The sequence below is a fragment of the Temnothorax americanus genome, unplaced genomic scaffold, assembly GCF_048541705.1.
Source record: "Temnothorax americanus isolate GAGA-0224 unplaced genomic scaffold, ASM4854170v1 Scaffold19, whole genome shotgun sequence".
Classification (NCBI taxonomy): Eukaryota; Metazoa; Arthropoda; class Insecta; order Hymenoptera; family Formicidae; genus Temnothorax; species Temnothorax americanus.
Window position 1 is genome coordinate 1176540 of NW_027509329.1, and position 18519 is coordinate 1195058.

The window sequence follows — 18519 nt, forward strand, 5'->3', positions numbered from 1 at the left end:
TTTTTGACAGTCTCTTTACACGACGGAGTAGATCAACAGCTGATCGTTTATTTTGGGACAAGGCACGGCACGCACGGATCTGGCAAAATAATAAAACGCAGTTACCAAATTATCACCGTATTTTATTATCGACCGACATTTTTTATCGTAAAGAAGAGGAAAAAAAATTTCCACTATAAGAACTGCAAAAGGATTGAAAAGAGTGAGCTTTGCGATTGTGGCTCGAATCCGCAAAGAGATACCAAAGAAAAATACACAGAATCGTAATCGTACGGAGGAGCACGTCGCCAGAGACATGTCAGCGTTGTCGGAGAGTGTTACGATCAAGCAGCCTATTAGACGTCTGGAGATCCAGATCAATAATTTTAACGTTGCCATTCCGCATCATGTGAATTTGTTAAAGCGACACAAGAACAATATCAAAAAGGTGAGTCTGTTTTACACATCTCATATTTTTTTAGAGTCCTTGATACGAGCCTTTCAAAATCTTTGCAGTATCAGAATCAACAGGATTGGGAACAGGTACGTAGGGAGCATGTGAATGTCTCTCGGATCGTCAAGCAACTGAAAGAGTTGTTGTACCAGATGGACACTCTTAGAGCACAGGTCCTCGATGTTGACATCGGTAAATTTGACAAATTGACAACGAATGCACGATCGAGTATCATGAGCGCAATCGAGGAGTATTTAGGTAAGAAACGCAGTGCAACATATATAATACTCCCTCTTAATTTTGATTGGCATAAAATTATAGGGAACTAATATGAATGCAAATATGTCGTTTATAGAAATGGAATTGAATTTTTCGACATCACCACCTACGACATCACCTTCGCCTATAAGTGAGTCAGAAGAGCTTCCGCATCCGCTTCACGACAGGGGTATCCAATTGCAAGCAGAGCAGGAAGATTTGCAACGCCAGCAGACATGTATGCAAGTCTGGAATCGACTGCAAGGGGAAATACAACAGTTGCACGAGCTCTTCGTTGAATTTAATAAAGTTGTACATGTAAGTGTTTTTAAATGTTTTCATACATCGTCAACATGTGAGAAAGGGAGTTTATTAAGTCTTTATTATTATTAAATGTATATTTTCTTGCAATCATGTAGGATCAGAAAGAAATGGTGGATAATATGGAAAACAACATTGAGGAGACTCAAATAAACGTGAACGAAGGTGCAAAATACCTGCAGAAGGCTTCCAGATATAAAGTCGCTGCGTATCCCCTAGCAGGCGCTATGCTGGGCACATGTATTGGAGGACCAATAGGTTTGTTAGCTGGATTGAAAATTGGTGGTCTTGCTGCCGTGGGTTGTGGTATTTTAGGTAAGTTGTATGAATTTATATAAAATTAAAGTTGAATACTGAAATAATTATATAAGAGAATAATTACATGAGAGACGATGAAATGAGAAATAAAGATAATGTGCAATTATTCATCTTTAGGTTTCACAGGAGGATCATTATTGAAAAAGAAACAAATAGAATCGCGTAAACAAGAACCGTGTTTAGATGAATCGACAATAGATCTCAAAAGTGTTAAGAAATCTGCCTCTTGTCCTGACGATTTAAAACAAGACAAAAAACATTTGTGACAAACGATGACTACGTCGACAGGCGACATTAATTTTAAGCGTAAAAAGAAGTGCACTGTTATATAATTGTAAATTACTAAGATATTTGTACATTTTCCTATTTTTTGTGGACATGTTTTTTATTTGTATATAAAAACTATATAAATTTTGTAAAGCTACGTAGTTTAAAAATTCTTCGAGGGAAATTTTTTAACTTTTATGACTTAGTATTTATAACTTTGTATGTTTGAACGAAACAAATGACTAGTCTTCGAACTGTAAATCTTTTAAAATGTAACCTATTTAACAATGTATTATAAGATCATTGTACTTTACACAGAACTTGTCACAGTAAATATATGCACGGCTAAAATCAGGTTAAAGAGATAAGGAGATGTCTCTTTTATAAAATAATGACTTTTATATGCCTCTTGCGTGCCTTGTAACTACTTTAAATTATTAAAATACTTATCATAGTCTGTAAGTTTGAAGTCTGAATTAATATAAAACGGTCACGTCCGAAAGTAAGACTTGATAAATGCATAATTAAAAAAGTTTACGTTAATAGAAATTTAATTTTCGCCATTATATATTTTGCACTTTGACGTAGATTGTCTCAGAAGATATTGCTTTTCGCACTTCAATCAAGAAGTGCATGTTACATAAAATATAAAAGTGCTTTGCATTAATCATATTATGTGCAAATTATTAAACTATTTGCGGAGAATACTACGTAAAATATACGATATACCGATATGGCGATTGTAATAAACAATCGAAACATATGAAACATCGAAATATTTATTCCGGCAAATAATTACATACTGGAAATGGTATATAGACATACGTGGTAGATAATACGGTGTGATAACGTTCACAAAAACATTTGAGTTCTCTACAAAAGGCACCCAATACAGTATATATTTAGCAAGTAATAAAATACATCGGTGTTAGACACAGTACAATACTGAAATAATCGTGTGTTATTAAATGTAATATATACATTTCATTTATAATAGGAATACTTAATCTAGAGACTAAAATGTTCTACTTAAAAAAATATTAATAAATATCTAAGAACATGTAATATTAAGTGACTATCGGCATATTTTCTTATAAGGTACTATGTTGTTATTTATTGTTACTCCAACATCCCTAATTCAAAAGCAACACCAAACACGTATTCACAGTATTGTGGAAAATAGAGATTGTTTACTTTCTTTCGCTTAGTTTTACTTTCGAAGCTCGGGATGCTCAGCCAGATGCACCGATGTATGCATGGCATATTAATGTAATTGAAATTCAGATGAACAAATATAGGTAATGACGTTTGATTGAAAATTATTGTAAATTGCGATTTGAATACAATTCGTAATAAAATAGGGTGCATCGGACTGTGCCAAAGTTCTTTGTAATACTCTTATGATCTACAACTACACTTCTAAATATTTGCGACTTTTCTCTTCACACAAAAGATATAAAATAAACAGTTTGGTCACTATCCATAAGGTACTTACAATACCTTGACAGACCTTGGCAATGAAGATGGCTAATTAATCGACTTATTTGGAAGCAAATATAACGATGCAGAATCACATATAAACCGCTATTATTCACATTTACTCGAATTTAAAGAGTTAAATGACTACTGTTTAAAAATTTAAAGTTGATCTTAATTTTTCCGTTTCTCAAATATTATCTTTTACAATTGGTTGCAAGTTTTACAATTTTTAACAATAATTATACAAATAATTTAACAAATATCATACAAGAAATTTTTCCGATTAGCCGTTAGGTGATATGATCGATTCTGCATAGTTGAATTAATTGATTTATGAAAAAGAACATTGGAATATGTAGTGTGGATTGTCTTAAGGCAAGCTTACCACTCTAATTGATCCTAAGCTGTTCCAAAACATTTATCCACACATGTATAGAAACAAATTTATTTCTTAAACATAATAGTATTTCATAAAAAAGAACAGAAATTTGGCTTTCAAGTACAGGCCAGAGTTAAATTTACACCTACGACGTGTGATAAAAGGTTTTACAAATGACTCTGACATAAAAAGAATATAATATTTTATATATATATCTATATATATATATATATATATATATATATATATATATATATATTTAATATATAATCTGGAAATATATAATATATAGACTATCGGTTATATTACTTGTGGCTACATTGTATAAACCTTTGATATTACATTATATTACAAATTGGTATGTATGTGTGCGCAGTGATTTGACATTCCTGAATATATATAATCCATAATCAACTTATTACATCTCTTTGAGAGATAGCATCGATATAATGGATGATAATTAAGGAAAATATATATATTTTCTCCAATTTCTGTATGAAATACCTCTCTAAGATGATCATATATTTCCCTTAATATAATACAATAAGCGCGAACACAATGTGGAATTGAAATATTACTATTTATTAACTATAATATAAATAAATGTATAAAACTCTTTTCTCTCTTTCGCTCTGTCGTAAGTCATCGGAAATTTCGCAAAATTTTCCGCCACTGTAATCAGGAATGCCAATGTAAATGAGGATGGCGACGAGTGCATATCGTTTATGGTACTGTAGCATACCGCGACATGTGAGTGTACATTTGATAGAACATGTTTATCTCACGTCGTCTTGAGCACATTGGTAAAATTAATAGACGGAATAAGAAAATACACGTTTCCATTACTTCAGAAACCTGAGCTTCATAAGTAATAGCTTTACGATCTCATAAATCTGTGGATATTTCGAAGCGTATCAAAAGATAGATTCACAGACGGATTCACTTGAAAGTTAAATGTCAAAATTCGGTACTCCACTTCCGCAACTTTAAGATAAAAATCTACGTTTATGTAATGCGATTACAAATTCGTAGCTGGGCACACGTGTTAAGCGTAATGCGGCGACCTACCGAATTGCATGTGGCTTTATATTTTTCTCCATTATGTTGTCAAACTATAGTTGCTCAAGGATACAATGCATTCTAGTGCTACAGTACGCGTGCGACGATATTACCTCATTGTACCTATCTAAATATGCCACGATAATATGTTACGTCTCTGCAATCGTAACACAAACTTGCAAGTGAATCAATGATAAACTCGTTTTTTCCCGATGGTTCGCGTGTCGAGAAAACTTCATAGATTAATAGACATGTCTTGGTCATAAGATGTGAGATTCGTATCCGTCGAGGAAGCAGGGGTAACCGTTGCCGCTGTTGCGCTGGTTGGCGACTGCAGTGGAGTGGAAGTCGTAGGTAGCGACGTAGGACTCTCCAGGGTTGAATTCCAGTGGCTTCTTTCAGTGCCGTCACCCCCATCATCGGACACGATTGAGATGTCAGCGATAATACCACTCTCTGCAATGGGAACATTAACATCATTTAATAAATTAATATCGATGTCGAATTTCCTTAAAAAATCAAATCACTGAGATCAAAGCATAATACTCACCAACGCTACATTGACTGTTCAGTGTAGTACTACGATGATGCGGTCGTGGACTCGTGTCTAATCCAAGATTAAGCGTCGTAGGGGGGCCGCTGCTTCCACCGCTGCTCGAAGATGAGCTGACGGAAATTACGCTGTGCGGCCTTCTGCTGCAACGACTGGAGTCCTCCGTCATTGATACCGCTATAGAGTTCCTAAATCTGGGTGCTATACAGACAAATGCAAATAATTGTTTTAATATTCAGCGATATAAGCAAATGGTTTTCGATAATTCGCGAATTGTACTCACTCTTCGAGAGTTGAGCCACACTGATGGAGCGATCGTTTATCTGATCTGCACTAGGCCTTATATCTAAACACGGCTTATTCCCAATGCCCATGCTCGACATCTCCGCCAGGCGCACTTCTAAAAAGTGAAATATCATCGATAATTTGCGCTCTTTAAAATTTATATTTATATTAATAAACGAAGTGAAAATAGTGAATTACCTCTGTTTCGAAGCGCCTGCTTCCATAAGAGGTTGCTGAGTTCCTCGGTCCAGGCTTTCTTAATATCCTCACTCGCGCACTGTAACGTGTATGTATCTCCTGGTTTCCTTTTGCGGAACCAGATCTCGAATTTTGTAGGCGAGTCCGCGATAACGGCAGTCAAGCCGATATCTGTCGTTTTAATGCTATGTTTATAGATGTAAATATCAAGATTCTGAAAAAAATATATACATGTAAGTAACAAAAATGAAACAGAGACATAAAATAGTGTTAAAATGCACGCAGAGCAAACATGCAGAAAATCTTACCTTTCTATCGGGGAATCTCCTTGCCTTACTGAAGAGTATAAGATCTTCGAACAGGAAGACTTGACGCAGGCATTTTTTGCCTTTTCCTTGCCAGACTAAAAATTCGTTTTGCCGCAACAGCCTGCCTTGTTCTTTTACATTTACCTAGGAAATAATATCACGTCTTTTGCATTGTGCAATATATTTATGTAAATTATTATAATACTCATTTATATATATATTCACTGAAATGGATAATTACTAATTTTATTTTATTATTCTAGCACAACAAAATGAAACTTACGTCACAATCACGAAGCGAATCCATCGCCAAAAGATCGTTCCCATGTCGAAGCTGAAATCGAACCATCTGCTCGGCAGCCCTCAAATCCGCTTCACCTTCTACCATCGGTTTCATGCCATCTTCCTTCTCGTCTTTCTCCTCTTTGCCGGACAATTGTTCCGATAAATCTGTACCAGCTTTGACCAGCTGCTGAAGTAGCAAAGCGTATTTTCCCATTCGCTGAACCGGTTTCAGCAAATAACTAGCTAAGTCCATTTTATCTCCCAACTCTAATTGCTTCTGTTTGAAGAAACTCGTGCCGTATTCCGCCATCAGCGAATCCGAATTTGGTTTATTCTTATTGTACAAGGCATAAAGATAAAATTTCTTCTCCTGCAAGAAATTTATTATTCGCGTGATATCTCCCTTTTATGTGTTGGATTAAATTGTCAAGAATTTCGATATAGTCATGCTTACGTGTCGGAGGAAGCATTGTCCCACCAGCATGGGCGATTGCTCGCACTGCTCTAGTTCGCGTAGAAAGTGTTGACTGTGAAACTCGTATATCTTCTCGACATTCCCGAAGATCACGTTTCTCTGGCCTCTGAGAGCCTGCGGGATGTCCTCCCGTACGAGTTCCGGAATATAGTTCTTCAAGAAAGTACAGATATTACGCTCAGCACGCGCGATAAATAATGAAATTACGCGAGAATAAACTCTAACGATGCGCACATTATAATAATTACCTCTATTATATACTCGAGGGACTTGACGTAGTCTCGTTCAGTCTGTATCATCTCCCTCATTATGAGTAGTATTGTTCTGCAAGGTGAAATTCTTCGTTAACGACGTTATAACAATCGGTACGATGGCATAACGGAAATTACGGGGGAACAATGGGTCGCTATTAAAATAGCAATGACGCAGCAATAAAATGTCACACCTAGGACACACTAATGACTTTACCGATCCATTTTACAATACAAATGTTCTTTTATTTTAATTGGTTTTATCAAATTAAAAATGATGAGAAGTCAAATGCTCGATCCAAAAAAAACTTAAAGGAAAGGTGTTAGATAAAGAAAAAATGGAGGTTTATTATGGTTTCATCTCAATATCAATTCTTAACTTTCTTGGAAATTTTGGTTGCAAGTACGGTAAAAGAATAAAAGATAAAAGATTGGTATCAAAGCTGTACAAGCATCGTACTTTTTCGCCTTCATTCCTGGCGCGATACTGGCTGATCTGTGAAGGTGCGAGTTCACTGGCGGCTTAACCAGCCTCCGTGGTGCCGGGCTTCGCGGAGGCGTACGCGGTGGCGAGCAGTCCAGAAGCTGCTCGGCACTCTCTCGAAGTTCGGCGATGTTGTCCAGCACCGGCCGACCACCGCTACCAGCTGACCCGACGCTTTCCATCGGGCAAGCATAAGACGCGCTGCTGTCGCTATCGTCCCAAGACGTTCCTGAAAACATGTGTAATCCCAACATGTAGATATTCTTCTTGCAACAACTCTAAGAAAAGGGAAAAAGAAGAAACCTCACTTTTGGCCAAGGCGTCGTCCCAGGAGGTCGACTCGGAAGCGGCGAAAGATCTTCTCCTCGCGGGACTCCCCGGCGCGGACGTGGTCCTGGCGATCTCGAGGGCTTCCGCGCACTTGTGCCGGGCGATGCGACATTGATCCAGGAGGACTTCGTTACCGAGTTTTTCCGCCAAGGCCATCATCTCGGTGAAGTGTTCGGGCGGTAGAGGCGGCCTCGCCATCAAGAATTGCTGGGCCCTCCTGTCGCTCGCTAGGCGAGCCTCTTGCGCCCACTCGTAGGCGCGATCCTGCAGGAGGCAGCATCTCGACGTGTCCTCCAGGTATTCTCGCCTGTCCTCCAAGCGCGAGCCGAAGCCTCGTAGATGCTGCTTCAGAGATCTCGCGAGCTCGCGAAGTCCGCTCGCGCTCGCCGCCTCGGCAAGATCGCTCGCCTTGTCCAGGTGTCTCTGTAACACAAAGAAGAACACAAATCAAAATGACAAATGCTCTTCGTGCGTATCGTAATTTCGATCGTAATCCAAGAACAAAATATTAATTCGGCGGATGTATTTTCTTGCGTTACTCATTACCGCCGTAGAGTTCCATCCGGAATCTGATCTAGAATTTCATTTAGAACTTCGCGCGATGAATACAGGACGGTAACGAAAGTCAGACGAATATTTCATCCACAAACTCATAACGAAGGGCGTGATAAAGGACAAGAATCTCCCGTCTCTCGATGAGAGACGATATTCCGGTCCCCCCCGCCTCGGCGTCGGAGTTGCATGCTGGATCTCCCGCGGTGCCCGGCAGACCCGTCCCTAATGGAGGGGCCATAAATCGACATATGGGGGTAAATAATGTCGCGATAAGCCAGGGGGGTCCGTACCGGCCGCCACCGTACAACTCGTACGGATGGATAACACGCGCGTTTACACAGAAAATCTCCGCGTGCCACGTTCGTTCCGCTCGCGTATCGCATCACCGCGCGATGATACACGTACTCTCGCATTCGTGCGAGCGTGAAATCCACTTAGACACGGCTCGGCTGCATCCTGGAGCACGGACTGCTCGATCGAGTGCCCGTGACGAAAGACGCTCTCGTATCTCGTCCCACGATAGCTCCGGATGCAATATGCGATCGAGAGAGAGAGAGAGAGAGAGAGAGAGAGAGAGAGAGAGAGACCGCCGCGTCACGGATAAGAATCGTATGCGTGCCACGCACGGTTATGCGTAATATCGACGACGTAACGCGCTCGTGATAAGTCGTCCGGCGACTGAAATTTTTCCTTTACTTATTATACATAATAACGCATTAGTATGCGTGATCAAAGACGCCCGGACGACATCTGATGTGCGGGGGAACGTTCGAGACGGCTTCTGCACGAAGAAGAAAGTATTTCGCACGTAACGTTGGTCGACGCATGATACGCGTCACGTTACACCCTTTGATGAAATATCACGTCTACCGTAGCGCCGTGAGACACTTTAATATCGTAAGTAGAAAGTGTGCGGCATATTAAACGCTTTAGATGCGTTACCATACTGATGTGAACAGAGAAAAGAAATGTGTGCAAAGTTCGAATACAAATGACCTGGGGATACAGTGGCACGAGCTATTAAAAGTTTCATTACACTTCGCTATAGTTATTATTGCAGTTTTACTGCAGTTTATTGTGCAGTAAAACGACTGTATCTATAAATTATGAATTGAACATGAATAGAACAGAGGATGCTTTATTATATCTTTAAGTGTCTCACTTGATAATTCAAATATTAACAAGATTTATACAGATAAAAAAAATAAAAATGTTTTTAATTCCTAATTTTTCGAGAAGCCCGTTGACATTTATTTCTGACGTATCGAAAGTCTATTTGTTAAGAATATTTACAACGCCAAATGCACATTAATCTTCAACAATAATCGCACATTAATCTCCTAAGAAACCAGACATTACTTGTTACTTTGGCAATAAATCTTTATACTATATGTATCCCATAAATTTATAAATTGCGTCCTTGGGAAATATAATTGCACGAAACGGATGTGTGCCTTTTTTATTCATTGAACCGCCGCACGCGTTACACGGGATGATCTTCGTTCACTCTAATGGCGTTTGTTCGCGTACGCGCACGTAGCAGACTCTCCCAAAAATCTCGAATTATCGGAACTATTTTTCCCTTCGCCTCACGTCAAAGCACGAAACTCGTGAGAGAATTATGTGGCACGTGCAATGGTGTATTTTTCACGCTACTAGTACTCAAGCACGGCATTATCAATGTATTCAATGTATCACATTACAATGTATCAATATAATCACGTGTCGACCCGTATAGCGTAAAAAATATCGCCCAAGTTAATCACGTTATTTTATAACAAAGTATATTTTATTTTTCAAGTTGTTATTAATAGCGCGGTAGAACTCGTCTACTTCATTTCTGTCTGTAACGCAAATATGCCTTGATTCTTTTAACGTTATTCATATTGTGCGACGATTTAGGTAGAAATCTCCAAAAATCATTTTCTTAGAAATAAGCTTTGAGTTGATGAAATTCGTTCTAAACACTGCTGAAATCATCGACGAAAAATCGGAATATGATTCTCTCGATTGCACACGTCAGTGCAGCGTAATCACGAGTACCGTTGCAAATTGAATTCCGCAAATTGATCGTCGATTAAAATCGTAAATCAATGTATAAATTCACACGCGTGTCGACAATGTTTTTTTGTTATTTCCGTACGGTTCGCGCACTTTCCAATCAGGATATTGAATCTTCTATTGAAACAGATCGATTTGCGCGCGCGGTCCATCTTCATGATTATAAGCGGTTTGTAAAGCACGTGAAATATTGCTTCCAGGGTCATGATATATCTTCTCCCTCTTTCTTCTCTTTCACATCGAGTCGTTTAATCAGAGGGACCGCGTTTCGGCACAGGGTATAATCCTCTCCGAATAGGCGTGCGACCCTTTCACGCATTGTAGATGCGCGCGCGTGCACATAAGGGTGATTATTAAATTTCATATACCCAATAGCCATTATCTCGCGGTACAGTCCTTTAAAAGTTCACACGTGATATCGTATTCTCTATTTCCGCTTCCGAAGAGCGTTTCGCGTGTTTCGGCGAGTTGTTAATTGTTTATCTACACGAGAAAATCAACCCGCATTTTTATGAAAGTTTGCCAATGACTTGTTAATTTATCGTTGCCCTCATTATGACGTGCATATCCAGACCATCGAATCCCTAAATCATCGTGAAAGTGTACTTGTTTAATTGCACTTGCATATTTAAAAAAACAAGCAAATGAATGTCTTATTTCACGGTATTTGTTTGATGTTTTTTTTTAAATGTAAATGCAATTAAACAGTTACACTTTCACGATGATTTTGATGGAATTTGATGGTTTTTTAAATATAAAAGTGCAATTGAACAATTACACTTTCACGATGATTTCGGGATTTGCGCTTGTTTGGAAATGCACATATAAGTTCAAGTCTCTGACATGATTGTTTAAACCGCATAACAATTTTCTCGCGCAACTATATTGAATATAAATAAGTATAATCAAATATGATAAATTACGGTAATTGCATTCGACTAACACGTAAATTGCTGCATTACTGTATAAAAAAAAGCGCAGACGATGCAACTCAATCATAAAAATACCTAGCTCGAGACGTCGATATCATCGATTATTAAATGTGCAAATTATACCGAAATTATTCTACAAATCCGTAATAATTATTCTAACGTGACATTAGTAGATATGAATGATCTTAGGACTGAAGTGATTATTATAGCGGAATGTAGAAAGGCGCCTCTCGGAGCGTAATTGTTGGAGCGTGAAACCAGATTAGCTAAAACGTGACCAATCTCGCGGACACGTAGACTCGCTTGCGAACGGTCATGCTTATGTTCGTGCGTTCATTAATTGACACGTATCGTTGATTATCATAATAGATTGTCAATTAATATCAAGGAAGTTCGTAGGCGCACGGACAAAGACCCCTGGTAACACGCTGAACACACGGCGCCGATTATACTTTCTAATTACGGCAGCGCACGCCGCATCCGTATCCGTCGAGAATGGAAAGTCCCTGTTTTAGACAGAGATTACTCCCAGTTGTCTCGGAAGGACCCGACTGCGATTTATCTTTTCGAATGCAATGAAAGTACCTAATTAACACATCCCTCTCGATCATCCAAGGATGCGCGCATCATGATCTTTCGCAAGCGCGAAGACGATTCGTGTCTTCACGATCGACGGCTGGAAATAATTACAGCTGGCGTGCGGCGATTCTCTGGGTATCGCCTGCGATTGTGTATTTTGGCGTAACGCGGACGTGAGCCACGATGTGTGAAATCGATATATGCGAAAGAGAATGGGACCAGAGGCCGCGAAGGGTGAGCAAGCGGCAAAAATGCAAGTCAGTGCATCGAGGGCACTTAGCATCCTGCAGCGTAATTAATTGTAGATGAGTTGCAATGAACGTCTATGAAGCGAATGCAATGACTCACATTTTGTTTGATCACGGTAGTCTTTGGTCCGACTTAATCGGCCATTATGTGTCGCGCTTCGTGCAGCGGTGGTATGCTAACAAATTGAATTCCATCTTATGATTCAAGCACGTCGCAAGTTATTTGTTTCTACTTCAAACTACTCGACCTGTTTACACAAGCAACTGCAAGTATTTAATCGATAATATAATTATTTACGCGCGTACGACAAAGATAATGATAATTCTGAGCATATTTAAATTTCGTAGCATTTTTAATTAGATTATTTATCCGAAAATTAAAAAGCTCATAAAACTTTTTAAATATTTAACACGTTTCGGTTTTTATATATATAATTACTGCCTTTAAAATGCATGACTGCATGAGTTAGAACAATTTCTTTCGATAGCATTATACGACATTCTATTTGCGACGCCAGCATGCCGACGCAGTCGATTTAAATTGATCTATCCTTCTGCCATTCGATAGTTGGGGCCTATTAATATGCAGTAAGAAATAAAAATGACGTAAGACACGTGGCTGCAATATTATTTAATTGTTATCGTACATTGCGACGAACCTTTGAAATGGCTCTTAATCTTCCTCTCCAACAGTCTTTACGTGCTTCATTAAACCACGTTAATTAACCGTCAAAGTAATCATACGGTATCGTTAGCTATATGGGCGGGCTTTTAAGTCAAGAATATTTCTCGACTCCCGGCTTATACTGGTGGTTCAACCGGTACTTGAAACATTTTCCTGACTGTTTAACGAACGATAAGACGACGCCATTAGTAAACACGCCAGCTGACGATTAGTCGATTACCGAACGGTTTTCCTAGTTTTACGTTCGAGAGATCGTAAATAATTGACGGAAACTTTCATGTTGATATGGCTAAACGGATCATAGAGTACGTCGATTGCTCATCACTGCAACAGGTTGTTGACCAACACGGAATGTCGTGCAAGAAAAATCGCAGCAAAATGCGGACGACATTGCACTTGTTAAATCCAATGTTCAGCAAGACGATGTAGTAAGCATTACTGCATTATTAACGATGACTCTCCTCGCATATCCATGAGATACGAATGTGTGACACGTAAAAGAGAACGATTGACAGTCCTGCGACAGATTCCGCCGTGTTAGTCGCGGTCGAGCAATCAAAAGTAGAGTTCTACAGCGATATAATTATAGAGGAAAAAATTATAATGGCTCAGCAATAAAATAGAAAACGGAATTTATTATAAAACAAAAGCTGCGGTAAACATTTAAGTAAATAAATACCATGTAGGAAACGTTGCAAAAAAAGACGCAATCAAATGGTCATTACTGAAGAATAATCTTTTCGCAAATACGCTGGAAAGTTTGCTCAGGGAAGGAAAAACTAAAGATTTCTGAAATAATTGCGATTTTATAAATTATAGATGTTACTTGTTTACGCTCGCGGCATTGAATATTTATGGCAGAAACTTTCATCGCGGTAAATCACGAAGAATCTTGCTATTGGAGGATACACACGCTTAGGACACGAATAGCAAATGCATTTCGAAAGTTATATGCTCACGGGCTTCCTTTCCCGCGCAACTCAATTCCAGATGCAAATTTCGGGCGGTGACGCGATGCAACGACCTCTTATTTTCAACCGGAATAGCCGGGAGGATTTCGTTCTTTGTATTCGAGGATGGCTCCGCGATGCCATGCCACTTCCAGCGACAACAAATCACCTGTCACGATACTTTCTCCTATTGCAATCCTATTGCACGCTACAGAAAAGGTAGAGTTACGCGCGCGTCGTTATGCCGCACGTGCAGCCTGAGATGCATCATCTTATTCGCGAGGATCCACGAACACTTCGCTTTGTCCCATTTGATTCGATTTATGATCATGGCAAATAAGTTAAACAAAACCTCGGGAGAATGGAGTCAAAGTATCATTGAATAGTCATGAAGTGACAAGACTAGTACAAAAGTATATAAAGATCTAGTTACATCTGTAACGTGTTATTTCAATTCGCTAATGCAATTATTTTCACATAATCACAGTTATATTCATTTAATTATAAGTTTATGTTAAAATTATTAAATAATATACATGAATTGCAGCGAACGTTTACTTATCTTTATAAAAAAAATAATAAAAATCACGATTATATATATATATATATATATATATATATGTATATATATATATATATACAAATGGAATAATCGAGTAAACGTACGCGTTAATTCGAACAATTTATGAGAAAAGGAGAAATGCATCGAGGTTGAGCAATATTGTAATTAAGAAAACAAATATGTGTAACGATTCAATACAGAATGTTTCATACAATAGTGGACCATTACTTCACTTTCGATCGCATGCCACGACGTATATATATTTATGCAATAAAATATAATAAAACGGCGTGCCTAAGTCTGGCTTTTAAAGACAGAGAAAGTACGTTATTACATACAATCACGTCATTTTATAATAGCTTATAATGCACCTGTTGTTCCCTTCTCAGAAATATAAAAACTTCCGCTACATCTGGCGATACTTTATTAAATAATATAAGTATTTAATTGCTGAAATATAAAAATAAGAATTATCTTTACCAATCAAAAAACATAAAGATATAAAACAGTGGACGTATCGTGTATGATATAACTGCCATTGCGATAAAATCTGTTGAATGCATCCTTTATTCAAATCATACGTGAAAATATGCGCGCGTCCACGTTTCTTTACGAGTCGTCTTGTATGCGCAACGGCCGGCGCACTTAAATACGCCTCGGTCAGAACGTTTCGACACCAATCGCGTTATTGCAAAGTTCAAGAGTACTTTTATTACTTTCCCTCCCGCGCCCGACCACTTTCACTTCTCCTCTTCCTGCCTTTTCGAGCGCGCGCCGCGCGATTAGCCGCAGAAATGCAGGTATTCGCGATGAAAACCTGATGGTACCGGTCGCGTACGTGAAATCGATAATCGCCGTAGCCACGAACGGCGACCCAAGTGTCCCGAGATATTGCATTCCGCGGCGGTAAAGGTCGCAGTACCTCTCCGCTATAAGTCGTCTGCATTCGTCGCCACGCGAGAGCTCTCTCTCCCTATTTCGACGTAGATCGCGCGTCTCTCTCCCATCGACGTGGAGATCGTGCTCGGCGCCTTAATCGTCGCGAGATTTTACCTCCTGCACTCGACGGATATCTTTTACGGCCGAGGAAACTTTAACGAAGAACGTAGGGCTTCATTACGGAAAATATCGCGCGATTCGAGGGAATCACCGCGGTCGGATCCAGGAAACGCAGTCGGATCCTAAAACGCAGTCGTTAGACTGAAGGATCATATTAATGATCTCTCATATTTTATTCGTGGCGCCTCATGAAGATTACTCGAGGCCTCGAGGCGAGTAGTCGCGTAAGTTGTAATTTCCACCATAAACGTTAATTCGATGCGTTTTCATATATAGAGTTATTCGCTGCGCGAAATTATTGCCCCATCAGCAATGCTTGTAATTAAGACCAAACATCCTCTAATTATGGAAAAAAAAAAACCATTGCTTGCAGGAAAATCATCCGTTTCCTAGAAGCGAAAAAGATCAAGCTCAGAAAGTGAGCTGACACGAGATTCTTTTAGTCTCGTTAAACGCTAAGTTAATTAATTTAAAACTGAAATTAATCTTACATATCTATTAGGCAAAGTAATTAAAATTTATTAACACGGAAAACGCATTTACGATTATCTTTGAATATGTTTTACGGCATCGCATTTCGTTCTCAGAGATTACTGGAGTTTCGCTCTGGAGTTCCTGAAGGCCATTTTCATCAGGAAGACACGCATGAAGAAATACTATAAAATATGAGAAAAGATCGAACCGAATCGGATCGAGGTCGATGGCTCTAAGCATGATCGATCAATCCGATCTATAGTTTCGCTTTATGCGCTTCTCGATTTCTATCCATCGATTTTTATTGGCCACTTTATTGATCGGCCGTGATCCTTATTGCCACATAGATGCAGATATATTGCATGCGCGGGAAAACATGCACCTAAATCGTTCGTGAGAAGGTCAAATTCCAAGATCTCGTGGTTTCGCGACCCTCAAAGCGATGCAACGTGAGAAAAATGCAACGTAATATGTCTAGCGCTTCTTGACGAGATATTGGCCGGTATTCATAATCAGATCTTATTTCAAGACCGTCTTAAGTAATATCTTAAGATGCTAATACGGCTCTGTGATTGGTTAATGACATCTTAAGATTGTACTTAAGATGGTCTTAAATATAAGAACCGACTATGAATACCGGCTATTGTCCTCTGGGCGCCTAAAACCGCGTTTGTTCGTTTTATTGCTTCACTTCGCCGAACTCGAAGGGCGTTGGTTTTGATTTGAGTGCAGAAAATGCAGCCGAAAAGACGAGCAAGAACCGACGCGGTAGCCAATCAACGTGCCGTTTTTTCGTAAGAATTAATTTTATTGGCTACTATTATACCCCTTCCTACCGCGTTACCGCGTAGCGAGCGTTTCAGCATCCTGTGTGCAGGAGACAGGAGTTCAGAACCAGAGATGTGTGTGTGTGTGTGTTGTTGCGTCTCCCGCTATTTCTTCAACTTGCCTCTTGGAGATTCGTCCATTCGAACCGTTCGTATCTTTCTTTCATAGACGGTTTTCTGTCATAGACGCATGCAGTTGCACGGTTGCGTGAACGTGTTGCTCTACGGCCATATTTTTTCCCGCGTTAATGGATTTTTTTAACGTATTTCTAGGGCCCGATTCTCTAACGAGAAACGTATGCGCAAACTCTGCTTTAACAGAAAGGCTGCAAATTGATTGGTTATCGCACAATTTTTAGCCAATAAGCTTGCAGCTTTTCTATTAGAGCAGAGTTTACACATACGTTTGTCGTCAGAGAATCGAGCCCTAGCTTTGCATCACATAGCGTTAACGTTGTACCGGTCTTGCAGGTCAACCAGTGTCCTTTGATGTTTATCCTATGCGGCCGCGTGCGTGAATATAATAATAATCACGCCTTCCAGTTGCTATTGTCTGAGCAGTGGAAGAACGGCCTCCTGTGGAAGATTATTATTCTTCCGGTACTACGTATTGTAAAGGAGGAAAAACGTTTTGATCCTTTACAACTTTGCAAACGTGAAATTAGCATTGTGCGCAATATGGCGCACTTCGATGGCTTCGATGGTGATAGTTTATATATATATATATATATATATATATATATATAATTATAAATTAAGTTAAATAAGTTAAACAACTTAGTAAATTTTTAGATATGCAAATTGATATCTATACATATTTTTTAATGCTAGTTTTCTTTTAGAAAAATATTGTTTGCACATTAATGTGATTGTTCTTTATTACGATTAAGTAACATAATAAAGTAGACAAATTCTAGATTGAAAACCATATTTACTTCATTTACTTCAGTCCATTGTTCCGGTGTTATCAATCACAACTAAACTTTTAGTTATAAATTTTTTTCACAGAGCATTGGTGGAAGAACCGATTGGTGGTATGTCATCATTGAAAATTAATCAAGATGTAAATCAAACAAAGAAGACATCAATACCAAATATAATTCATAAAACTGCTAAATCTATAGTGATGTAAAACTGCGACGGCCCAATGCGATTGATGCAGTGCAAGTGGAAAACTCGAGTAATATGAATACAGACATGGGTAAGAAAATAATATTTGTAAGTGAGTAATATGGTCTGGAAATGGATTTCGTGAAACGTAATCGCGCCAAATTGTAGACTATGTTACATGGCTACGATGGATAATCTGCTACATGACGATAATAAGATATTTTCTCAAACAAAACAGGAATTTAATATTTCGTACGTGTGTTGCGCAAACATTTGAAAGTACATTAAAGCGATAACGACACAAATAACGACATTTTACGCAAAAACTACGATAAATGAGATTCGAATTTTGCAAGCCGCAAACAATTGTTACATCCAATTTTATCAAGTCGTTTAGTGTTCGCAGTTATCTTTTATAACAAATTCTTTGCCGCAGGCCGAAAGCCGGGGATACCAATGAGAATCGTGAGAAGGCTAGCGCTGATGGCAACCGCATTCGTGGTCACATTTTTTTGTCGGGGATAACCACGTGGAGGGAAGAATGATTTTACGAGAGCACGATCTCGCGTTGAAACGTATATAAAGAGTGATTTATGATCGGTGGAAGCAGTCGGGACGCAGGAAGAAGATGAGGAGACGCACCCTCAGTGGTTACTCGATTCTCGACCCTTGAGCCACGACGCGTTATTTATGCGCAACACACACGGGGTGTCGTTTTTCAGTCGTGCACCTTTACGTACTTCCTGCATGCACGTTCGTGCCAGAGGAATCGCAAAACTGTATACGAATGTTTG

The 18519-nt window shown here is 39.0% G+C and overlaps 2 protein-coding genes across 2 annotated transcripts in view; one reads left to right on the forward strand and one right to left on the reverse strand.

Annotated features, from left to right (window-relative positions):
• On the forward strand, nucleotides 1-2664 carry Syx17 (syntaxin 17). The gene is made up of 5 exons (XM_077404574.1): nucleotides 1-427; nucleotides 496-691; nucleotides 789-1009; nucleotides 1111-1327; nucleotides 1448-2664. Exons 1-5 carry the CDS (start codon nucleotides 296-298, stop codon nucleotides 1594-1596), a joined length of 915 nt encoding a protein of 304 aa, XP_077260700.1. The 5' UTR covers nucleotides 1-295; the 3' UTR covers nucleotides 1597-2664.
• Nucleotides 2363-18519, reverse strand: part of LOC143896615 (uncharacterized) — a 292658-nt gene continuing 276501 nt past the window's right edge. The window contains 10 exon segments of the mRNA XM_077404566.1: nucleotides 2363-4970; nucleotides 5065-5268; nucleotides 5351-5467; nucleotides 5551-5764; nucleotides 5859-6002; nucleotides 6142-6513; nucleotides 6598-6771; nucleotides 6867-6942; nucleotides 7330-7582; nucleotides 7662-8106. Coding sequence (XP_077260692.1) covers nucleotides 4750-4970; nucleotides 5065-5268; nucleotides 5351-5467; nucleotides 5551-5764; nucleotides 5859-6002; nucleotides 6142-6513; nucleotides 6598-6771; nucleotides 6867-6942; nucleotides 7330-7582; nucleotides 7662-8106 — 2220 coding nt within the window. The 3' untranslated portion in view covers nucleotides 2363-4749.

Bases quoted from the DNA above. Each gene is read 5' to 3' on its own strand.
- Syx17 (XM_077404574.1), top strand. From the start codon at position 296: ATGTCAGCGTTGTCGGAGAGTGTTACGATCAAGCAGCCTATTAGACGT. The intron at 428-495 runs GTGAGTCTGTTT...AAATCTTTGCAG, and splicing joins ACAAGAACAATATCAAAAAG to TATCAGAATCAACAGGATTG. The intron at 1,328-1,447 runs GTAAGTTGTATG...ATTCATCTTTAG, and splicing joins CGTGGGTTGTGGTATTTTAG to GTTTCACAGGAGGATCATTA.